The sequence below is a fragment of the Phocoena phocoena genome, chromosome 1, assembly GCF_963924675.1.
Source record: "Phocoena phocoena chromosome 1, mPhoPho1.1, whole genome shotgun sequence".
In the NCBI taxonomy this organism is placed as follows: domain Eukaryota; kingdom Metazoa; phylum Chordata; class Mammalia; order Artiodactyla; family Phocoenidae; genus Phocoena; species Phocoena phocoena.
In genome coordinates, this window is record NC_089219.1 from 43062432 (window position 1) to 43083543 (window position 21112).

At 37.5% G+C, this 21112-nt stretch overlaps 1 protein-coding gene across 4 annotated transcripts in view; it reads left to right on the plus strand.

Moving 5' to 3' along the window:
• OSBPL9 (oxysterol binding protein like 9) overlaps positions 1 to 21112 on the plus strand; it is a 178447-nt gene that overhangs the window by 98694 nt on the left and 58641 nt on the right. For all 4 annotated transcript variants that reach the window (XM_065879934.1, XM_065881276.1, XM_065880610.1 and 1 more), the window contains one exon: positions 10316 to 10392. In XM_065879934.1, coding sequence (XP_065736006.1) covers positions 10316 to 10392 — 77 coding nt within the window. The remainder of the gene's footprint in view (positions 1 to 10315; positions 10393 to 21112) is intronic.

Below are 21112 nucleotides of genomic sequence, written 5' to 3' on the forward strand. Positions count from 1 at the left end.
TCCTTTGATGATGTGAGATGATAAAATGCCTAGTGATGAGATGAAGTGAGGTAAATGATGAAGGCATTATGAAGTAACATTAGGCTACCATTGACCTGAGGATGCATTGGAAGAAGGATCATCTGCTTAGGGCAGATCATGGAACCATGACAATATTGATTGTTGGGTGTAAGAAGCCCATTATGTCGATGGTTTGGGATCCTGGACAGGACAAAGCAGGACGGTGTGAGATTTCATCAAGCTACTCGGAATGATGCACAGTTTAAAACTTATGAATTGTTTATTTCCATTTAATATTTTAGGACCTGGTTAACCAGGGGGTGGGGGCGTGGGGGAGTAACCAAAACTGCAGAAAGTGAAACTGTGGATAAAGGGGGACTACTGTAGTTCTATTTGTCTATTTTAAAATTTTATTGCCTGTGCTTTTGATATCATATTCAAGAAATCCCAGCAAATCCAATGTTCTAAAGATTTCCCCCTATGTTTTCTTCTAGGAGTTTAATAGTTTTAAGTCTTACATTTAAGTCTTTAAAACATTTTCAGGGAATTCCTTGGCAGTCCAGTGGTTAGGACTCCGTGCTTTCACTGCCGTGGGCCTGGGTTCAGTCCCTGGCCACGGAACTAAGATCCCACAAGATGCACAGAGTGTCAATAACTATGAATTTTCTGTCAGTTTTTGTATATGGTAAGGGTCCATCTTCATTCTTCTGAATGTGGATATCCACTTTTTCCAGCACCATTTGTTGAAGAGACTGTCTTTTCCCCATTGTGTAGTCTTGGCACCCTTGTCAAAAATCATTTGCCCATACATACAAGGGCTTATTTCTGGGCTCTCCTCTGTTCTGTGGGTCTATATATATATATATCTTTATGCCAGCAAGCCTATAAGCCATGTGTTGGACTAGAATTGGAGGTATCAATATGAACTCATGATTTTAGACAGATAGATAGATAGATAGATAGATAGATAGATAGATAGATAGATAGGAAGTGCATGAAAAAGAATGGAGGCACATCAAAAGGAGGAGAACTAGGACTTGTTCTGAGGCACGTGGGGCTTAAAGATGGGAAGGAGGGTAGAGTCGGTGTTAAGATTCGAGGAGGGGGGAAGTATGCCATGAACAGGAAAACAATTCATTTAGAGTGTTTAGGGGCCAATGAGAAGATGGTTTGGTTCGTATAAAAGAGGCATGAAATAAAAGATGTGGAAGACCTTTACTGTTAGGGAGGTTAGGTACATTCAGTAGGGTATGGGAGAATGTTAAGGTTTTTGATGGAAGCAGCCTTGCAATATAAGCTCAAATCTGAGTGAGGTGTGCAGGCTGCATTTGAGTTAGCAGAGTTAAGCACATGTACTACTTTTGTGGTGATGTTTTGTTTACAGGCATGAGACTGTATGAGAGCTTGAACAAGCGTGTTGTCAGTAGGGATGGAAAGAAAGGGTAGAGAGGGACTATGTCAAGGAAGGATCTGGTGCTTGTTTGTGAGGAGGTGGCAGATTTAAAGGTGATTGCTATTGGTGCCCTGATGGCGGTGAGAATGGCGCCTCATGTCACGTCCCAGACATTTCTCAGTTCAGGCCTCACTCTCACAACCACTTCCTAACTGGACTGCCACCTCTGTTTTTGCCACCTTCAGTTTTCATTGTCCACAGCGCTGCCAGATTGATAATTTTAATATGCAAATTAGACCATGTCACTCTCATGCTTGAAATTCTTCAGGGACTCCCCATTGTCATAAAGTCCATTCACACTCCTTGGGATGGGATCCTAAACTCTTAACCATTTCCTCTTCCCCTGTCAGCCTACTGTTCTAGACACATTGAAACCAGTTTCCCAGTTTTCACCCTTTTCATGCTTAAGTGCCTTTGTTAGTGTCTTTCCACTTTCAGGATGTCCTTATCTTTCTCTATTTGACAAACTAATTACTATTCTTTAAGATCTAAACTCCTTAAGGAGTTCTTCCCTGATTTTTCATTCATACCCTTTGGTGGTGACATAAGCTATGTATTTATACAGCTAAATACAAATCTGTCTTTTTTACCAGATTTTTGAGCTCCATGGAGTCAGGGATAAGTTATAATAAATGCTCAACAGTGATGATAATAATAATTACTGCTTTTGAGCACTTACTTTACACCATTTACCTGTCCAAGTGTTATATCTGGACTAACTCATTTAATCTCTGTAATAACCTTATGGGATAGATTCTATTACTGTCCTCATTTTACAGATGAGAACACTGAGACTTAAAAAGGTTAAGTAACTTGTTGAAAGTCATATGGTTAATAGACAGCAAAGTTCAGAGTTGAACCTGGACGTTCTGGCTCTGGAGTCCATGTTCTTTGATTTCATATGTCACAGTTGTTTACCATGATATTCTCTAAATGGTGTCTTTTGATGAACCCAAATTGTTAAGTTTGATGTAGCTAAATTTATGTCATTGTCTTTATATCTTGTTTAAGTTTTGTACCCTGTTTAAGAAGCTTTCTTCTATCCCAAAGTTATGACGATATTCTCCTGTTTTACCTTCTGGAAAATGTATTGTTTTTCTTTCATATTTAAGAATTAAGGAATCACCTGGAATTGATTTTTATGTATAGTACAAGGTAGGGTCAAGTTTCATTTCCCCCCCCTATTGTCCTAGCACCATTTATTGAAAGATTGTTCCGTATTGTTCTTTGGAACCACCCTAACCACAAACCAAGTGTCCACATATATGAGTGGGTCTGTTTCTGGGCTCTGTTCCGTTTCATTGGTTTGCTATTTATCCTAGCTCCAGTACCACTTTTTCTTAATTGTTGTAGCTTTGTAGTAAGACTTTATATGTGATAGAGTAAATCCTCTAAGAATGCTTCTCTCTTTTCAAGAAAGCCTTTGCTGTTCTTTATCTTTTGTACCATTTTGTCTTTGTATTGTTTTTTGTTTTGTTTTTTTTTTTTGTTTTTTTGGGGGGGCCGCACGGCATGGCCTGCAAGATCTTTAGTTCCCCAACCAGGGATTGAACCCATGGCCCCGGCAGTGGAAGTGTGGAGTCCTAACCACTGAACCACCAGAGAATTCCCTGTATTTGTATTTTAGAATCAGCTTGTCAAATTCCCCAAAATGCGTTTTGGACTTTTGATTTGCATTGCATTTAATCTATAGATCAATTCGAATATTGTTATAGTATTGAATCTTCCAACCCATGAAACAGTATTTCTGTTTATTTATGCCTTCTTTGATTTATTATAATAATGTCTTTAAAATACAGTTTTTAAAAATTTGAATAATCTCACACAAAAAAGTTGCAAATACAGTACAAAGAACTTTGACCCCCGCCCCAGAACTATTTGAAAGTAAGTTGTTAACTGGATGTCCCATCACCCCTGAACGTTTTATTATTATATATTTCCTGCAAACAAGGAAGTTTTCCTGTATACACACTATGCAACCATTAAAATCAGGAAATTAACATTGATGTATTAATACCATCTAATCCTTAGACTCTATTCAGGTTTTGCCAGTTGTCCCAATAATGTCCTTTATAGAAAGAGAATCTGGTTCAGAATCACATTTTGCATTTAACTGTCATGTCTCTGTAGTCTCCTTCAGTCTGGAACAGTTCCTCAGTCTTTCCTTGACTTTTATGTCCTTGACACTTTTAAAGATTATAAGCTAATTATTTTGTAGAATGTCACTCAGTTTGTTTTTTCCTGACGTTTCTTCATGATTCAGATTATATATCTGGCCCGAATATCACAGAAGTGATTCTGTGTTTTTATTACAGAATTTCAATTTGTCCCATAACAGATGACATTTACTGTGATAACCTGATTGAGATGGTATCTGCCAGGCTTTTGTTGTTAAATTTTGTCTTTTTCCCTTCTTAATATTTTGTGGGGAGGTATTTTGAAGCTATGCTGAACCCCATTCCTCAACAAACTTTCAATTTATGTGTATCAGTAGTAACTCATGGTTTCCTGTTTTACTTAACAGATTATAATTCTTTACTATCATTATTTATTTTAATGCTCAAATTGTCCTTGATTTGGCCAGTAGGATTTTCTTTAAGCTGACTTCTGTGTTCTCTTGACATGTTCCTATCATTCTCTGAGTATTTTCTTCCTTACTTTCTAGCACAAAAAAATGTTCCAGACTAATTTTCTGTCTTCCCTGTCCTAGTCCCGGAATCAACCATTTTTCCAAGGAGCCTTAGTTCCTCTTAATGGAGAATAGTATTTAGAATCAATACCTGCTGCTAGGTGTACTTATTGCTGTTGGCTGTCATGGTGCCCAGGCCCTCTCAGAGCTAGGAAATGTATGAATGTAATATACATGTGTACGTAAATGTGTATTCATGTCCATATTTCCATATGTATTTATTTACATAAATATTGAAAACCATGAGTTCATACTGATACCTCTATTTCCAATCTAACATCACAGAAATCATTCTGGTTTTCTCCCTTACCACTTTTCTAACTATTAATATTTTCCAACAGTGAGAAACCCTTTATATATATTTACTCATTTGATCAATCCTTCTGTATGTAATTAGTTTCCCATCATCACCCACTTCCTTGTGTGCATGTCACCCTCATTACACTCAGCCTGGTAAACCTTGTGCCAGGCTGACCCCACCCCCGACAATGTGGACTCCTTCCTCACCTTTCTGGGGCTCTGACTCTCCATGCTGCCCTTTTCCACTGTGTAGTTTCCCTCTTCATCCTGCTGGCTTTGATACCCCATGCCAGGTTGTCCCTTGGCTTGATGTATGCCCTCCATGTGTTGCTCAGGCTCTGATGTCCTGAGTTGACCCATTTGGTACAATACTTTTAACTAAAACAAAGAGCTCATTTGATTTTTCCCTTCTAATGCCCCCTTTCTGTTCCAGAGTTCAATCTAAGATCCCATATTGCATTTAGTTATGAGAGTTCCTTGTTCTTTTCTTGTCTTTCGTGACTTTGACATTTTTGATGAGTATTAGTTATTTTGTAGATTGTCTCTCAGTTTAGGTTTATCTGATGTTTTCTCATGATTAGATTGAGATTATGTGTTTTTTGGCAAGAATACTACAGAAGTGATGCCGTTTCCTTCTCAGTGGGTCATATTGTGGGGGGGATAGTATGCATCAAGACATTTGTTACTGGTGATGTTAACCTTGATCACTGGATTAAGGTGGTGTCTGCCAGACATCTCCATCATGAAAGTACTGTTCTTCCCTTCATAGTTGATAAATATATTGGGGGAGATAACTTTGAGACTCTGCTAATATCCTGTTTCTCCTCAAACTTTTGCCCACTGTTTTTAGCTATCAGTATGCCATTGGTGGATCTTGCCTGCAGTAATTATTGCTGTCGCGTTTGTCTAAAGGTGATTTAAAGATTTCTTTCATCCCTATAATACTTATGAATTGTAACTCTTCTGAAGAAAGAGCTGTGCCTTCTTCCCTATTTATTTACTTATTCAAGTCATTTATTTATATCAATATTGCACTCTTAGATATTTATTTTATTCTATGAATTATAATTCAGTACTATCAGTTATTCTGTTGCTCACATTCTTTAGGCTTTGGTTATTGGAACTCCTTCAAGTTGGCTCCTGTTTTGACGTGCCCCCATTCTTTTTCAGTCACTTCCTATGTATGTATGTATCTGTCTAACTATCTAAAACCCTGAGTTCATATTGATACCTCCAATTCTAGTCCAACACCACATGGCTCATTCTAGCCTTCTTCCTTTCCTTATTTGTAATTTTTTTCCCTCGGACAGTGAGAAACCTGGTTCTCATAATCTACAATATATTCACTTGTTTGTAGTTACAGAATTGCTAAACTATACTCCTATGAAAACCAGATTTACAGTATTTGTGCAGTTTTTGTACAGTGTTTGTGTATGGTTATGTTTTGGTTTAGCCTTGCATTATCTAGTTAGAATACTGTTTTCAAAGTTAGTTGGGTTTAATTTTTTCTTCCTCATACCCTTCTTTGTGATTGTCTTATTCATTTGTAATACAGTTAGATTAATTTGTTACTATTTATATTCTGTTCTGGGTTCCCCCTCTCCATCCTGGTTTGATTTAAAATTATTTATTTAGGGGGAGAGTGTGTGAAATGTTACTATGGTTCTAAAGAGTCTGAGTATATAAAAAACAATAAATTCAGAGAAGTGTTGCTACCTCTGTATCCCTACTAACTCATTCCTGTTTTCCCTGATTTCCATCCTTTCCCACTGTGCTTTGTAGGTAACCAGTCTCTTTAGTTTATAGTTCATCCTTCTTCTATTTATTTTGCACAAACAAGCAGATGCATGTATATTTTCTTATATCCTCTTCTTTCTTCTTTCTTCTTTTTTTCATTTAATAATGTATCTGAAAAATCACTCAAAAGTGATCTTCCTTGTTCTCTTTTTTACACCTGCATTATACTCCATGGTTTATTCAACCACCTTCCTCTGTCTGAGTATTGAGGCTCTTTCCAATATTTTGTAATTATAAGCAATGCTACAGTGAATAACCTTGTTCATATGTATTTTTATATTGTTGGATGTTGCTTGATTTTTTGCATACTCAACCAACCTTGTATTTCTGGAATACACTCAACTTCGACTTGACGTATTACAGTTTTATAAAGGACTTTTGCATGTATTTTATTGCATTAGAATTGCCTTAAATTCTTTTCTCTCATAATAGTCTTGTCAGGTTAATATCCAAGTTATGTTGACCTTACAAGAGCTGGGGAGTATTCTTCTTTTTCGATTCTCTGGAATATTTTGTGTTAGATTGGCATTATTTCTTCCTTAAATGTTTGACAGAGTGCTCTGGTGAAACTTTCTGGGTCTGGAGTTTTCTTAGTGGGATGATTTTTCAATTATTTTTATATAGAGTATTTTTGATCTACCAAGGGCACTTTCCTGTGGTCTTATCTAATAGTTACAGAACTATCCAAATTTTAAAATTTCTTCTTGTGGAAGTTTTGGTAGGCTGTAAAGAAAATTTTCCATTTAATTAAATTTTTCATTTCTATCATCATGGAGTTATTCATAACATTCTCTTATAAACTTCTGAAAGTGTGCATCTATTGTGATGTCCTCTTTCTCATTCATGATGTTAATGACCTGAGTCAGCTCCTCCTATCAGTCTTGCTAGAAGTTCATCAATTTCATTATTTATTTCAGGTAACCAACTTTAGGCTTTATTGATCTATCTATCTTATTGTTTGCTCTCTACTTGCTTGATTTATGTTCCTTATCATTTCCTTTCTACTTATTTTGAATTTAATTTCCTGTTATTTCAACCTTTTTGCTTTTCTAAATGTATGCATTTAAGGCTATAAATTTCGCTTTATGCACTGCTTTAAACTGCATCCAACAGTTTTCAATATGTCATGTTTTCATTTATGCAGTTTCAAATATTTTCTGATTTCTAGTGAGATATTTTTCTTTGACCAATAGATTATTTAGTGGTTTTTAAAAACTTTTTTCCAAATACATGAGTATTTTCTAATTTATATTCTTATAGCTGATTTCTGGCTTACATTTTCACTGTTAATATACTGTGTGTGATTTAACTCCTTTGAAATTTGTTAAGACTTCTTTAGGGTCCATTATGTAGTCAATTTTTTGAAATAGTCTGTGTGTGCTAGAAAAGAATGTCTCTTTTACACTTTGTGTGCACAGAGTTCTATATGTGCCCATTGGATCAAGTTTATTCATCAGGAATTGTTCAGATCTTCTAGGTTCTTACTAATTTTTCTGTCTGCTTGATCTATTGGTTAATGAGAGAGATGTGTTAAAAACATGTATGTATATATTTCATGTTATTTTAGTTACATATAAATTTATATCTTCCTGATTAATTGAACACTTGTATTTACAAAGTGAGCCTCTTGAAGACTTTTTGTGATAATGTCTATTTTATGTGATTTAAATAACATCACCTTTTGGGAGTTAGTGTTTCTATGGTATATCTTTTTCTATACTCTTATTTTCAATACTTCTGTACCCTTATATTTAATAAGTATCTCTTGTAAGCATCATATAAAATCTTGTTTAAAAACCTTTCTTTTTTAGTTGGAGCATTTAGTTCATTTACATTTAATTTAATTATTGATGTTTTTAGGCTTAAAATTTTACCATTTTACCATCTTTCCTTTTTGTCTTACATATTCTGTTTCTTTTTTCTCCTTTTTGTCAATTTTTGGATTATTTTTTATTATTGGATTGTAAAATTCTTTTATTTTGGAAGTTAAACACTTAAAAAAAAAACCCTTTCAGTGATTACTCTAAAAATTATGACAAAATCCTTCAATTGTCAAAATCAAATGTTAATTGGTAATTTTATCTTCTTTCCAAACAATGTAAGAACCTTAGAATTCTTTAACTCCATTTCCCCTTTCCCAGTCTATTTGCAGTTGTTTTGCATTTTAACTTTGTACGCATTTATTTAAAACCTCACAAGATATTATCATTTTATGTAGTCAATATTCACTTAGTTTTACCCATGTACTTATCATTTTTGTTACTCTACATTTTTTCCTGCTTCTACCACTTTTAGACATTATTCTCTATGCATGGAGAATACCTCTACAAATTTTCTTTAATAAATATATGATGGTGACAAATTCTCTGATTTTTGTTTGTCTGAAAATGACATTATTTCATCTTAATTCCTGAAAGATATTTTTCATTAAATTCTGGATTGGAAGTTATTTTCTTTTAGCCATTAAGTATAGTACTGTCTTGTCTTCTGGTCCCCACTGTTTCTTTTGAGACCTAGGACAATTTAATTGTCGCTTTTTTGAAAGTAATCTGTCCTCCTTTCTCTCTCTGTTCCCCACCCCCCACCCCCACCACAACTATTTTTAAGATGTTTCCTCTATCTTTGGTTTGCAGTAAGTTTTGCTGGGATGCGCCTAGCTGTAGGGTTTTGTTTGTTTGTTTTTGATTTATTCTGCTTAGATTCTTAGGACTTCTGAAATCTGTGGCTTAATGTCTTTCATCTGCTTTGAAAAATTCTTAGCCAGATAGTGTTTCTATTCCATTCTCTCTTTTGTTTCTTTTTGGTATTCCAATCACATGCACATTACACCCTCTTACTCTCTACCTTGCTCTCCCTTTCTTCTATATTTTCTATCTCTTTGACTCATTGTCTTTTGTTCTGAAGAGTTTCTTCTGATCTCTATTCCAGTTCTCTCACGGTTTCTTAGTTGATTTAATCTGTTGTAAGACTCATCCATTGAGTTCTTAATTTTGCTTATTATGTTTTTCAATTTTACAATTTATATTCAATTATTTAAAAAACTTATATCATTTATAAAATGGTTTCTAAGTCTCTGTCAAAGTTTCCAGTCTTTTGTTGAATGTATTAAGCTAAGTTACTTTTAAAGTGCAGGATTGTTTGTTCAGATATCTGGAGCTCTTGTTCATCTGTTTCTATTGTCATGTGATTCTCATTTATGTGTGCTTGTCTCCTTGTATATCTTTGGTTATCTTTGCTTATGTGCTAGACATTGTATTTAAAATTGTTTCTAGAAATAATTTGGCAGCTGAGATTATGTTATCTTTCTACAGAAAAGACTTTCATTTGCTTTTGCTAGCCAGGTGCTTAGAGTCACTAAAAACCTGGGGGAGTTTTAATCCATTTCAGGCATCAAGATTTTTCTGGCCACCCACATGACTGAGCAATTATTTTAATTGTTTTATTCTTAATTCCAAGGTGTAACCCTTTGAGGTCCCAATCAAAACTTGAGCTATTTGCCAAAGCCACCACTCTTGGTGGGCCCTGGTCTCCAATTTTTGGCCTGATAAGACTTTTTTTTTTAATAGAGTTTATTTTTTAGAGTAGTTTTAAGTTCACAGAAGAATTGAGCAGAAGGCACATGGAGTTCCCATATGCCCCCTGCCCACACATACTGACAAGGCTTTTAAGAAATTGCTCAATCTACAACTTCTCTCCTGGAATGTACAATGCCTCCAGGAGGAAAGTGGCCCTATATACCAGGCCTATCTTCTAGATGTTTGTCTTTTCCTAGATTTTGGCCTGTTAATTCTTTACTACCTTGTTGTTTTCTGATGCCTTCAAAACAGTTATTTTTAATAATTATTTTAGCTTTTCTGATTATTCTCAGTGGGAATGTAGCCTGCTATTATTGAACACATTTATTCCCTTTGATATAAATGGCTGTACTTTTGGAAAGGATAGAAAGATAAATCTATTAAGGAAATGACACAACCAGAAACCTTTTCTATTAGCATCATGGTTTAAAATTTTTGCTTCCAAATATGGAGATATATTGTAGAAATTAAGGTTTTAATTTTTATAAACTTTTATTCCAGCTCGTGATGCTGATGAGCGAGAGAAGTGGATCCATGCCTTAGAAGAAACTATTCTTCGACATACTCTTCAGCTTCAAGTAAGAGTCTTTACATGGCTTCTGGATAGTTCATTAGGGTTTTTTTGTTTGTTTTCTTTTTTTTTTTTTAAATAACTGTTAGGATGTAAGGAAAACTTTTAATTTCTGAGTTGTTTATTTTTGCCTTTACAGTGTTATAATATATAGTAAAGTTATAGTCATTTTCTTCTGCTTAAAATACTGATTTTTGTCTAGAAACAAGACAGTGCAAGGCAATGTTGAAAGTGAAATGCTATGTTAAAATTAAAATGTGCCAAGTTCATTTTTAAAATTTAGTATCTATAGTTAGTTATTGGTATAGCCAAATTATATAATAATGCACAATAATAGATAAGTGCTGAGAAGTTAACCTACTTTTCTTGTTACAGGATTTGGCAGTTACCATGTGTGTTGGGTAGTACTCTTAGGGATGAAAGTGAAAGAAAAAACCCAAACTGGTTTAAAAGAAAAAAGCACATCTAGCTTGGGTGTGGTTTGAAGTAGGCATTTAAACAATGTCATGAGGACCAAGATCCCTCATCTCTATTTCTAGGTCTTAGTTCTTCTGGGTTGGCTTCATTTTTAGATAAGTTCTCCCTTTGTGGTAGTAAGATGGTTGCAGCAATTTCAGCCTCCCATTGGTGGAACTCCAAATCTATAGGAGGCTATTGCTCTTTCTGGATTAAGAGGATTAGTGCTGATACCTCAGCTTCAATCACTTTCCCAGTCCTGACCAATCACAATTTCATAGCCATATGTTCTTCCTCTGGAAATGGAATGTTATCTGCTTCATCAGAAATACATAGCTTATAGAGTAGAAGGTGATCCCCCCAACCCCCTTGCCCCCAAGCAAAGTCAGACTAGGGAAAAAAAGATCCTAGGTAACAAAAACAACAAATGTCTACTCTACCATACCAAAGATAGTTTTCTATGTTTATTCTCCACTGAAAGAGCTTGTATTGTAGCATATAGAGAGGATTTTATTTTATTTTGATTTACAGGATTGAATCCTAGAAAGCTGATGTTTTATAGTCCTTTATCTCTACTTAACTTGCCCAGGAATTGGCTTGATTAGACAAGTTAGTATAGGACATCCCAGGTCCTATAGTGAACTCCCCATCACTTTGAAAGTTATTGAAACAGAGGCTTAAAAAACATTACATGAGGAAGTTGTTATTAAGAGACTGTAAGAAATGAATATGGAGTTGAACTAGGAGATCTGTAAGTTACTCTGTGAGCTATGCTTTTTAAAAGCAACTTCATAATTTCTATGAAGAAACTCTATGAATTCTTTTTAATGAATTTCTTCATAAGTTTCTTTTTTTTTTTTTTTTTTTTTTTGTGGTACGTGGGCCTCTCACTGTTTTGGCCTCCCCCGTTGTGGAGCACAGGCTCTGGACGCGCAGGCTCAGCGGCCATGGCTCACGGGCCCAGCTGCTCCACGGCATGTGGGATCTTCCCCGACCGGGGCACGAACCCATGTCCCCTCAACCACTGCGCCAGCAGGGAAGCCCCATAAGTTTCTTTTTAATTTAAGCAGTTTTGTAAATGACTAGCATCATTTTAGCAAATTTGTGATCCAGTAAGAAGATAAGTATATTAAGATTCAGATTAGACTGAATGTGGCAGATGAGATTCCCTCCATGGTTAGACTGATATTCAAGTCTCTATGTGATCTATTCTCAGACTGCCTTTCTAGACATTTCCACCACTGTACCCCTACACAAACCTACTAGAGTGCTGCCCTTTACTTGCTTTCCTCTGAACACATCTTTTCATTTCTGGTCTCTACATTCTTGTACATGATGCTCTGTCTCTCTGTAATGCCATCTGCCTCCACTCTGCCTTTGCATTCTGCCTCTTTTCTTCAAAGCCCAGTTCAGAACTGACCTCTTCTGTGGAGCTTCCCCTGACCTACCCCTCCTCCCCCACCCCCCAAACTCAGTGATCTCTTTCCTTTGAATGTCATACTCATTGCACAGTTCACTGAGTCCTTACCATATTCTTTTTGTTATCCTTTAAAGTATATATAATTCCCACCTTGTCGGTTAGGATGCAGACTCCTTAAGGTCAGGTACTTAATTTGATCCAATTTTGGAATATATGAGCTTTTGCTTTGAAGAGAATTTACATATCTTTGGGAATAACAAGAAGAAAAAGATAATTTTGGGAAGTCTTAGACTCTGATAGCTTTGATATTTTAAAATACATGTAATAAAAAGTTATTTATATATATATATTTTCTAAAGTTAATACATGCAGAAGATGGGACATTTAGAAGTATGTAATTAAATGTTAATTTGATTGGCAAAAAGAAGTAAAGATTTTCTTCCCAGAGATGGTGAAGTATGGTGAAGGACTTGACTCTGGAACCAAAATGTCTTGGTTTGTATCCCAGTGCCACCAGTTATTCTTGACATTACTCTGAGTTCCAATGTCCTCATCTATAAAATGAAGATAATAAAAGTACTTAATTTACAGGGTTGTTTCGATGATTAAATGAGTTAAATGTAAATTTGCTGAAATAATGCCTAGCTATAGTAATAACTTGGCAAATTTTAAGCCATTACTAATGCAACTACTACTCTTACCATTTCCACCCCCTGTACATTCTCAATGGTACTCTCAATGGCATTCTAAATGGTGCTCAATAAATGTTAGTTAAATAAAGAAATAATTGAAGGAATTAATGAACAAACACATTATGTATAGATTGCTTTTATATTGCTCTTTATTGAGAACTTTGAGATGTATTGTTTTCCCTGGCCTCATTAGATTTTATTTTTGTATCATGTAGGAAAATAGATGTGTTTTGTTTTTCTCCCTTGAAACCCTTTGTTTCCCAAAGGAAATGATTGCAATGTAGATGGTGTCACTTCTTCCACAGGTAAAATGGTATGAAGTAGCCAGTTACTTGGGGTTCCTACAACAAAGGAGAATTCCGCTAAGGAATGTTGCCAATGTTGTTGCTGTTACTGAGGGCAGACAAATTTCTGGCTCCTAAATTGGAATTTAGGATTCAAGGATTCATTTTTTTAAATAAATTTTGTTGTAATAGTGGTGGCCTATCTTGAACTCTTGGGAAACAACTAAAAACAAATGATCCAATTTTATAGATGCTGAAGGTTATTCCTTTAACTGCCAAAAATTTATTTTAACTGTTTTTATGGAAATCTTTTAGAACTTATATTTTCCTGCCTTCTCTTTATAAAAATAAAGTTTAAAGCTTAAAAAAAATAGTGCATGCTCAATTCAGAACTTATAGAGAATACAGAAAAGTTATTTATTTGGTAAATATTTATCAGACACTTACGTGTTCCATGCACTATACTAGTTGTAGAGGATATAATTGTGAATAAATGACATATTGTCCTTGTCTTTATGGAGCTCAGCCTAGTATAAAGGAGAAAATAAAAATCATGGGAATTGAATTTTTAAAAAACTACAGTAATGTCATAAGTAAGTCATGTTCCAAAAAAATTTAGCTATGTAGAAGTATATAAAATAAAAGCAATAGTTTTTCCTACACCCTTCTTTAGAGAAAAACATAGAATTCCAGTTTGTTAACATCCTAATCCTAATGTAAAGTTAGTGTGCCTAAAAGCTGGAGCATTTAAAATGACGAGTAATCACACAATACAAAGCCGTTTTATCCATCTTGTGGCAATGAGCTCTGTACTTCTAACCAGTATTGGCAACTCACGTGGTTTTAATGAAACCTGTAAATTGTTTCAGAAGAAAGTTAAGTGACCAATGCAGAATTTAACTGTAAAAATTAGGGCAATAGCACCTTTCTCATATAATTTAAAAATTGGATGGTACTAAAAGGCTTATTATAATAGAAAAACATTAGCCTTCTGCCCCTCTGCTTTCTCTGTTCTCCTTGTTAGACTACCCATTTTCAACCTTTTTAGCTGTGTATACTGCTATATTTGTAGTGTAGTACCTGGCATTTCATTCATTCATTAGACATTTATTAAGCAGTTAATACATGCCAGTCTCTGTGAGGAGATGCTAAAGATATAGTGATGAATAAGCAGTACACTATCATAATCATTGTGGGGTTGTGTAGAGGGTATTTACTCCTAACCTTGAACCCAATATTTTTTTGTTTGTTTGTTTCATAATGCATTATGAATTGCAAATAATTTATATAGAAACTTCTGGAACATGGTGGTCCTGATCACAAGTTAGGGACTGCTTCTGCTGTATGCCAAACGGTATATTTATTCCATCTGGCTAAATTTTCTATGTGAAAATTTATTGGCTGACTTTAATTTTGAGACTTCTGGGTACTGGTCAGACAAAATAGTGGAGCTACATATCCTGCTTCCAAGAGTTGTCTTTTAATGTTGTCTGCTCTAATCATTGGGCCTAAGTTGCTAGGCAAATTCCTAGGGACACTATGCGTTTTTTCCCCCTATTTTTCCTGCTTCTTTTCGTCTATTGTAATCAAAAGTATTTGTCATCTATCTCTAAAATGACATAAGAGTAGAATGTGATTTATAGGTAAACATTACTGGACTCTCTAGCAGAAATAATATTTTTGAAAGTAGTACATAAATTCTGTATAGTTAAAATGCTCTTTTCATCTTAATAGCTATAGGTAAAGTTGGCCTATTTTTTAGTCAATAGACTTCCTGTCATTTTTAAAGATCCCCCCTCACCCTGAACCTTAATGTTTTGATTTTTCTCAGATTGTGTTTTATACATTTTTTTGTGAGATGCAGCAAGAGGGAAATTTGGAGGTGTGTGGGGTTTTTTTTAAGTTTTTCTTGTTTTGTATTTGTTTTTCAATCTTTTTCTCCAGGTTTATTGAGGATAATTTGACATAGATCACTGTATAAGTTTAAAGTATACAACATGATGATTTTTTTAAAATAAATTTATTTATTTTATTTTATTTTTGGCTGTGTTGTGTCTTCGTTGCTGCACACGGTGAGTGGAGACTACTCTTCATGGCGGTGCGCAGGCTTCTCATTGAGGTGGCTTCTCTCATTGCAGAGCACGGGCTCTAGGTGTGCGGGCTTCAGTAGTTGTGGCACGTGGGCTCTGTATTTATGGCTTGCGGGGTTTAGAGCACAAGCTCAGTAGTTGTAGAGCACGGGCTTAGTTGCTCCACAGCATGTGGGATCTTCCCAGACCAGGGCTCGAACCCGCATCCCCTGCATTGGCAGGTGGATTCCTAACCACTGTGCCACCAGGGAAGTCCCCAATGATATTTTTTATGCCTCTTAATCACTATATTCCATTCTTTTCTTGAACAACAAAAAAAATTAAGTAATTTAATTTAATCGCTTAGTAGCTTTAGTTATGTAGTTTGAAGAGTATTGAAGACCCCTTTGATACATGGGTTGGAAATCAGTTGTCATATATGACTTTAAGGCATTGGTCACTTAATTTTCTTCTAAACAACTTGTAGATTTCTTTAAAAACACTTGAGTGTTTTTTAAACATAAATTTGAGGTTTTTTTCAACACAAATTTGGTTAGAAGTCCTATAGTTTCTTGGGATAAAATGGGTATGTTGCCTTGTATTGTTTAATTACTTTTCATTTTAAATGCTACATCTTTTGTGCACACTCACTTTACACTAGGATTAGGAAAATGAGAATTATATGTCTATAACACAGTTATCTCTAATATGAAACCGTGAAAAGGTGGACTCTGGACTGTAGCTATATTATTAAGAGACTGTCATAAGTCATATTCTCTATTGCCATTATACCAGTTTTAACACTTAAATCTATCAAAAGAAACCCTAATTATAATTGGTTCCACTAAATTTTTACTAGGACTTAACTATTTACACTACACTGTCAAAAATGATAGTGCCTTAGATTTTGAATCTACTGACCCGTGATGATGATGATGATGATGATGATGATGGAAGATTTGGAGGACACTTTAAAAAAAATCTGATATTTTGGTATGTACTGTGTCTTTTTTTAAATAAATTTATTTATTTTTTGGCTGCATTGGGTCTTCGTTGCTGTGTGTGGGCTTTCTCTAGCTGCGGTGAGCGGGGGCTACTCTTTGTTGCGGTGTGTGGGCTTTTCATTGTGGTGCTTTACTTTGTTGTGGAGCACAGGCTCTAGGCATGTGGGCTGCAGTAGTTGTGGCACATGGGCTCAGTAATTGTGGCTCGTGGGCTCTAGAGCTCAGGTTCAGTAGTTGTGGCGCATGGGGCTCAGTTGCTCCACAGCATGTGGGATCTTCCCGGACCAGGGATCGAACCTGTGTTCGAACCGTGTCGCCTGCATTGGCAGGCGGATTCTTAACCACTGTGCCACCAGGGAAGTCCTGGTGTGTACTGTTAAGTACAAAGTCCTTGATGACCCTATGGGTCTTTCTGTCTTGTTATGGAGTGAGAAAGAACACATGAAAATCATATGAAAGAACTGGTAATCAGGAATTACATAAATTAGTATATGTCTCTTACAGGGTCAATTAGTACAATATATAGACAGAATTAGAGGTGTAGGCTTTTTTGCCCCTTGGCCTGGAGAACTGTTTTATCAGCCAATATTGAATTAAGCCCTCTGAGCTGCTCTGGCACAAAATTAACTGCTAGAAAAGCAGATATTAAAGGAAAACTGTAAAGGGTATTAGTGGAGGTTCTTAGACATTGACCTTGTCCATCTGGCAAAATTAATGTATTTTTCTCCATCACTGCTTATAGTTTAATTGATGCTTATCATAGAATTGATGTTTATTTTCAGACTCTGTTACCGTAGGAAATCCATTATTGAGCACCTAATATGTGCCAGGCATTTGGCTAAATTGAGGCTTTGATGAACAAAATCAGATAGATCCTTGCCTCTTTACCTCTTACAGTCTAGTGGTGAACATAAAACATTAAAGAAGTATGCAGACAGATAGAAAACCTTCAAGTTGCAGACTTTCAAAGATGCAAACATGCATTCCATCAACATCAGTCGTGAGTGAAATCGCAGTTTACCCTCTGTCTCCTATTGCTAATGATCCTTCAGCTCTACCATCTCCCAGCTCCTCTCCCTCCTCCGGTCAGTAACTCTTCTTGCCTGTTCACTCGATGCCAGCCCCTGGATGCCAGCTGTTGTACTGTACTACTGTACTTTTCAAGTTACTGTACTGTAAGATTAAAAATGTTTTATTTTTTGTGTTTGTTTTTTATGTATTATTTGTGTGAAAAATATTATAAACCTATTACAGTACAGTGCTATATAGCAGATTGTGTTATTTGGGTACCTAGGCCAACTTTGTTGGACTTACGAACAAATTGGACTTGCAAACACGTTCTCGGAACGGAACTCGTTCATATGTAGGGGACGTACTGGAGCTGTAATAAGTTTTATAAAGGAGCGTTGCATGGGCTATGAGAGCATAAAATAGGAAGAATTCACATAGGCAGCGAGGAAATGATGATGAGTAGAAGTAAATTAAGTGAAGGGTGGGGATTGGGATTTCCCTGGTGGTGTAGTGGTTAAGACTCTGAGCTCCCAATGCCTAGGGCCCGGGTTCGATCCCTGTTCAGGGAACTTGATCCCACATGCCGCAACGAAGAGTTCGCATGCCGCAACTAAGGAACCCGCCTGCCGCAACTAAGACCTGGCACAACCAAATAAATAAATATTAAAAAGAAAAAAAGTGAAGGGTGGGGATTAGTTTCAAGGGGACAGTGTAAAAGACAAAGTAACCACAGGGGCCATGTGCCAAGGCCCTGAGGTTAGAAGGTCCAAGGCAAATTGAAGAAACATGAAAAAGGCCATTGTGTGGAGTGCAGAAAATGATGGAGTGGAAGGTGTTAAGATGGAGCGACGGGCAGGTAGGGCTAAACCTTGCACACCATTGCTGAATGCTGAATTGTATCCTAAACACAATGGAAGGCAGTTGAAGTTCTTTAATGCGGTGGGGTGGGGTGAGATGGGAGTCATGACTTTGGTTTTGGAAACCAACTACTGTGGCCATAGTGTTGAGGATGAATTGGAGAAGCTTTAAGAAGCAGGAATACTTTACTAAGGAGATTGTTGCAAGAGGCTGGGACCTATAATTGAGTGGTGGTGATGGAGAGAGGTAGAACTGAGATTGTATTCAGGAGGTAAAAATGGCAGAACGTGGTGATGGATTGAATGTGGAATGAGGAAAGTGTCAAGGACTGCCAGGTTTATGGTTCGCACATCGAGTGGATGGTAGTGGTTTTCATTTACTGATACAGGGAGGACTGGAAGAGGACCTGGCTTTTGAGGAAGGAGGTGCGGGAAGAAGAGAGTGCATTTGGTATTGGACGTTTTGAAAAAATTTGCATAAAACAAAACTTAAGGGCTCTTTAACACAGTGCAGCAAGCATCTATTGAGCCTTTTGTGCAGTGTACAATGTGCTAGTTGTAGGGGCTACCAGTAGAGCTACAAAAATTAATTAGATGCTTAGTTTAGTAGAATTACAGGTATATAAATACCCATAAGGAAAAAATAGTAAAAGCAGAAGGTAATTGTCCTCCAGGTCAGAAAGTCAGTCATTTATTTACGTCTGGGATTTCCTGCATTTTGGATGGTTCTCTGCTGAGGTCCTCGAAGTCCGAACTTTCCATCTAATTTGAAGTTATGCCATTTGGATTCCTGAAGCAACTTCACAAGCCACCTACATTCCTTATGGAGCTGTGTCACAACAGCAAGCCCAGTGTTTCCCTGGATTAATAAAATAAAACAGGCACCCCTGCTTTTGTTTATTGATATAGTATCTCCTCCTCCCCCGCCTTATGACACAAACAACTTTTCGGAAGTAAGCAAAAGCACTTATCCAGATGAAACTTGGCTGCACAGCTGCCAAAACATTGGATGTCGAGCTAGCAGCGGGTGGGTGTAGGTGTAGCACGTTTACGTCTGTGACCGGGTCCTTCCCCAGTCGCCACCCTATGGGAGTCTCCGGGGCCGAAGCCTCGAAGCCTAGCTGAGCTCCCTCGAGCCACGAGCTTCTTTTCCTGCGGGCTGCATTGGCGTGCCGGGGCGGCCGCGTGTCCCCAGGCACAGCTCCGGGAGTGGGAACAGGCCCGGGCCCCGGGATGAGCCCTGGGCTCAGCGAGGAGGCGGCAGGCTAGCCGGGCTCTCCGGATGCTCGCCCGCCGCGGCCGGCCCCTCCCGCCTCTCCACCCCAAAATTGGCCTAACCGCCAATCGTCGGCCACTCACCTCCTTTTCCGCAGGTGACCCATGGCCAATCGCCAGGGGTCTCTTTGCCAAAAGGCTACAGGGCCAGCCAATCGGGGCGGCCCCTGGGCCTGGGGCAGGAGTAGGTGGGGGGAGAGAAGGGCTGTCCCGGGGGACCGGCTGAAGCTGACCGGACCGACTGCGCATCAGCCCGGTGATCCGGCGGAGGGAGGAGAAGAGGGGGTGCCCGGAAGCAGCCCTCGGCTCCCTCCCCTGGAGGCACACAGGGCGGGGGCCTTGGCGAATGGCTTTCTTGACGGCTGCTTGCGGAGTGAGTAGACCCGGAGGGTCTGGGAGAGGGGCCGGCTCCCACCCCTGAGTCCCCAGGGACCCTGCTGCCTGCCCGGGCCGTGGGCGCGAATGTCGTTCTCTCCCTGCCTCCTTCCCGCCGCGCCCTGGGGTGAGTAGGACGACGTGGCCGCCCGAGCCCTCTCTTCTCTGGGACTCTCCTCACTTCCTCCGCCGGGATGGTTGGAGGCAGAGGCTAGGGGCCTAATTCTGTACCACTGAGAGGTTCGCCACCAAACCAGCCTGGAGAGAATCGCTTCCCCTTTTTCGATTCATTTTCGTGGAATTCTGTTTTCCTTTCGAAAGCTGTCTCAAGATACTAAACGTAAGAGTTAAACTTTCTCTTAATGTGAAAGCCTAATTTTGACCAGTTGCCCATTAATAGAATTTCTAGTTGCGGGCCAGACATTTTCTGTTGTTTCAGTTTTGGCTCTGTGTTCTTGTCTGGCCCAGTATTTTTGTGTGTACTAATTATGGGTGCTATTATTTGTTAGTGTGAGTGTGGAGAGGGGGGAGGCAGGTGGTTTTATGCTTTTTGGGTAGCTTGTGCAAAAATCGTGAAAACTTTGGAATAGTTTAAGGGGGTTTCTCGTAAAAATTGCAGGGAAGGGTTTAAGTTCTCAGTAAGCTTGGTTATGGAAAGTTGAATATAAGCAATAGACCAGGAAGTATGTTTGAATCATGCATTTTTCGTTGCATTCCTACTACACTTCACAAGTATTTTTGTTATGAAAGAGCGAGAGATGTATTGATCAAGAAAACTAATTTTTGCTAATTTGAAGTTAACATTTGGCTTTGCTTGTTGATTAAACCGTTTACTTTTATCTGTGTTCAGGAAATCAAAAAGAAATCAAGTAATTATTTCTCCTAGTTTTGAGTGGAGAAGGTGGGAGAGATCTTAAAATAGTAGTTGCAGTTTTAAGAGTTTTTGTAGAGAACTTTAAGTTGGAAATTCTCATCCACTGTGAGTCATCTCTCAGAACATTGCCTTTGTTGAACTGAGTTTGTGATAAAGCTCTTTAATGAATAGTGTTAACATCTCTCATTTACTTAAAATTTAAAAAGTTTTTTTTCACTTTTTGTGTACGCCAGCAACTTAAATTAAATACCTATTACCTTTCCTAGCCCAGGGAAAATAAAAACCACTAAAAATCAGACTTTTAGTCTGGAGAACTTAAATGAGAAATTAGAAAGATAGCAGAGGAGCTGGATCTGTTTTCACAGTGTCCTGAGTTTGGTTTTGACAGAGATGACATTTTACTTGAAGTG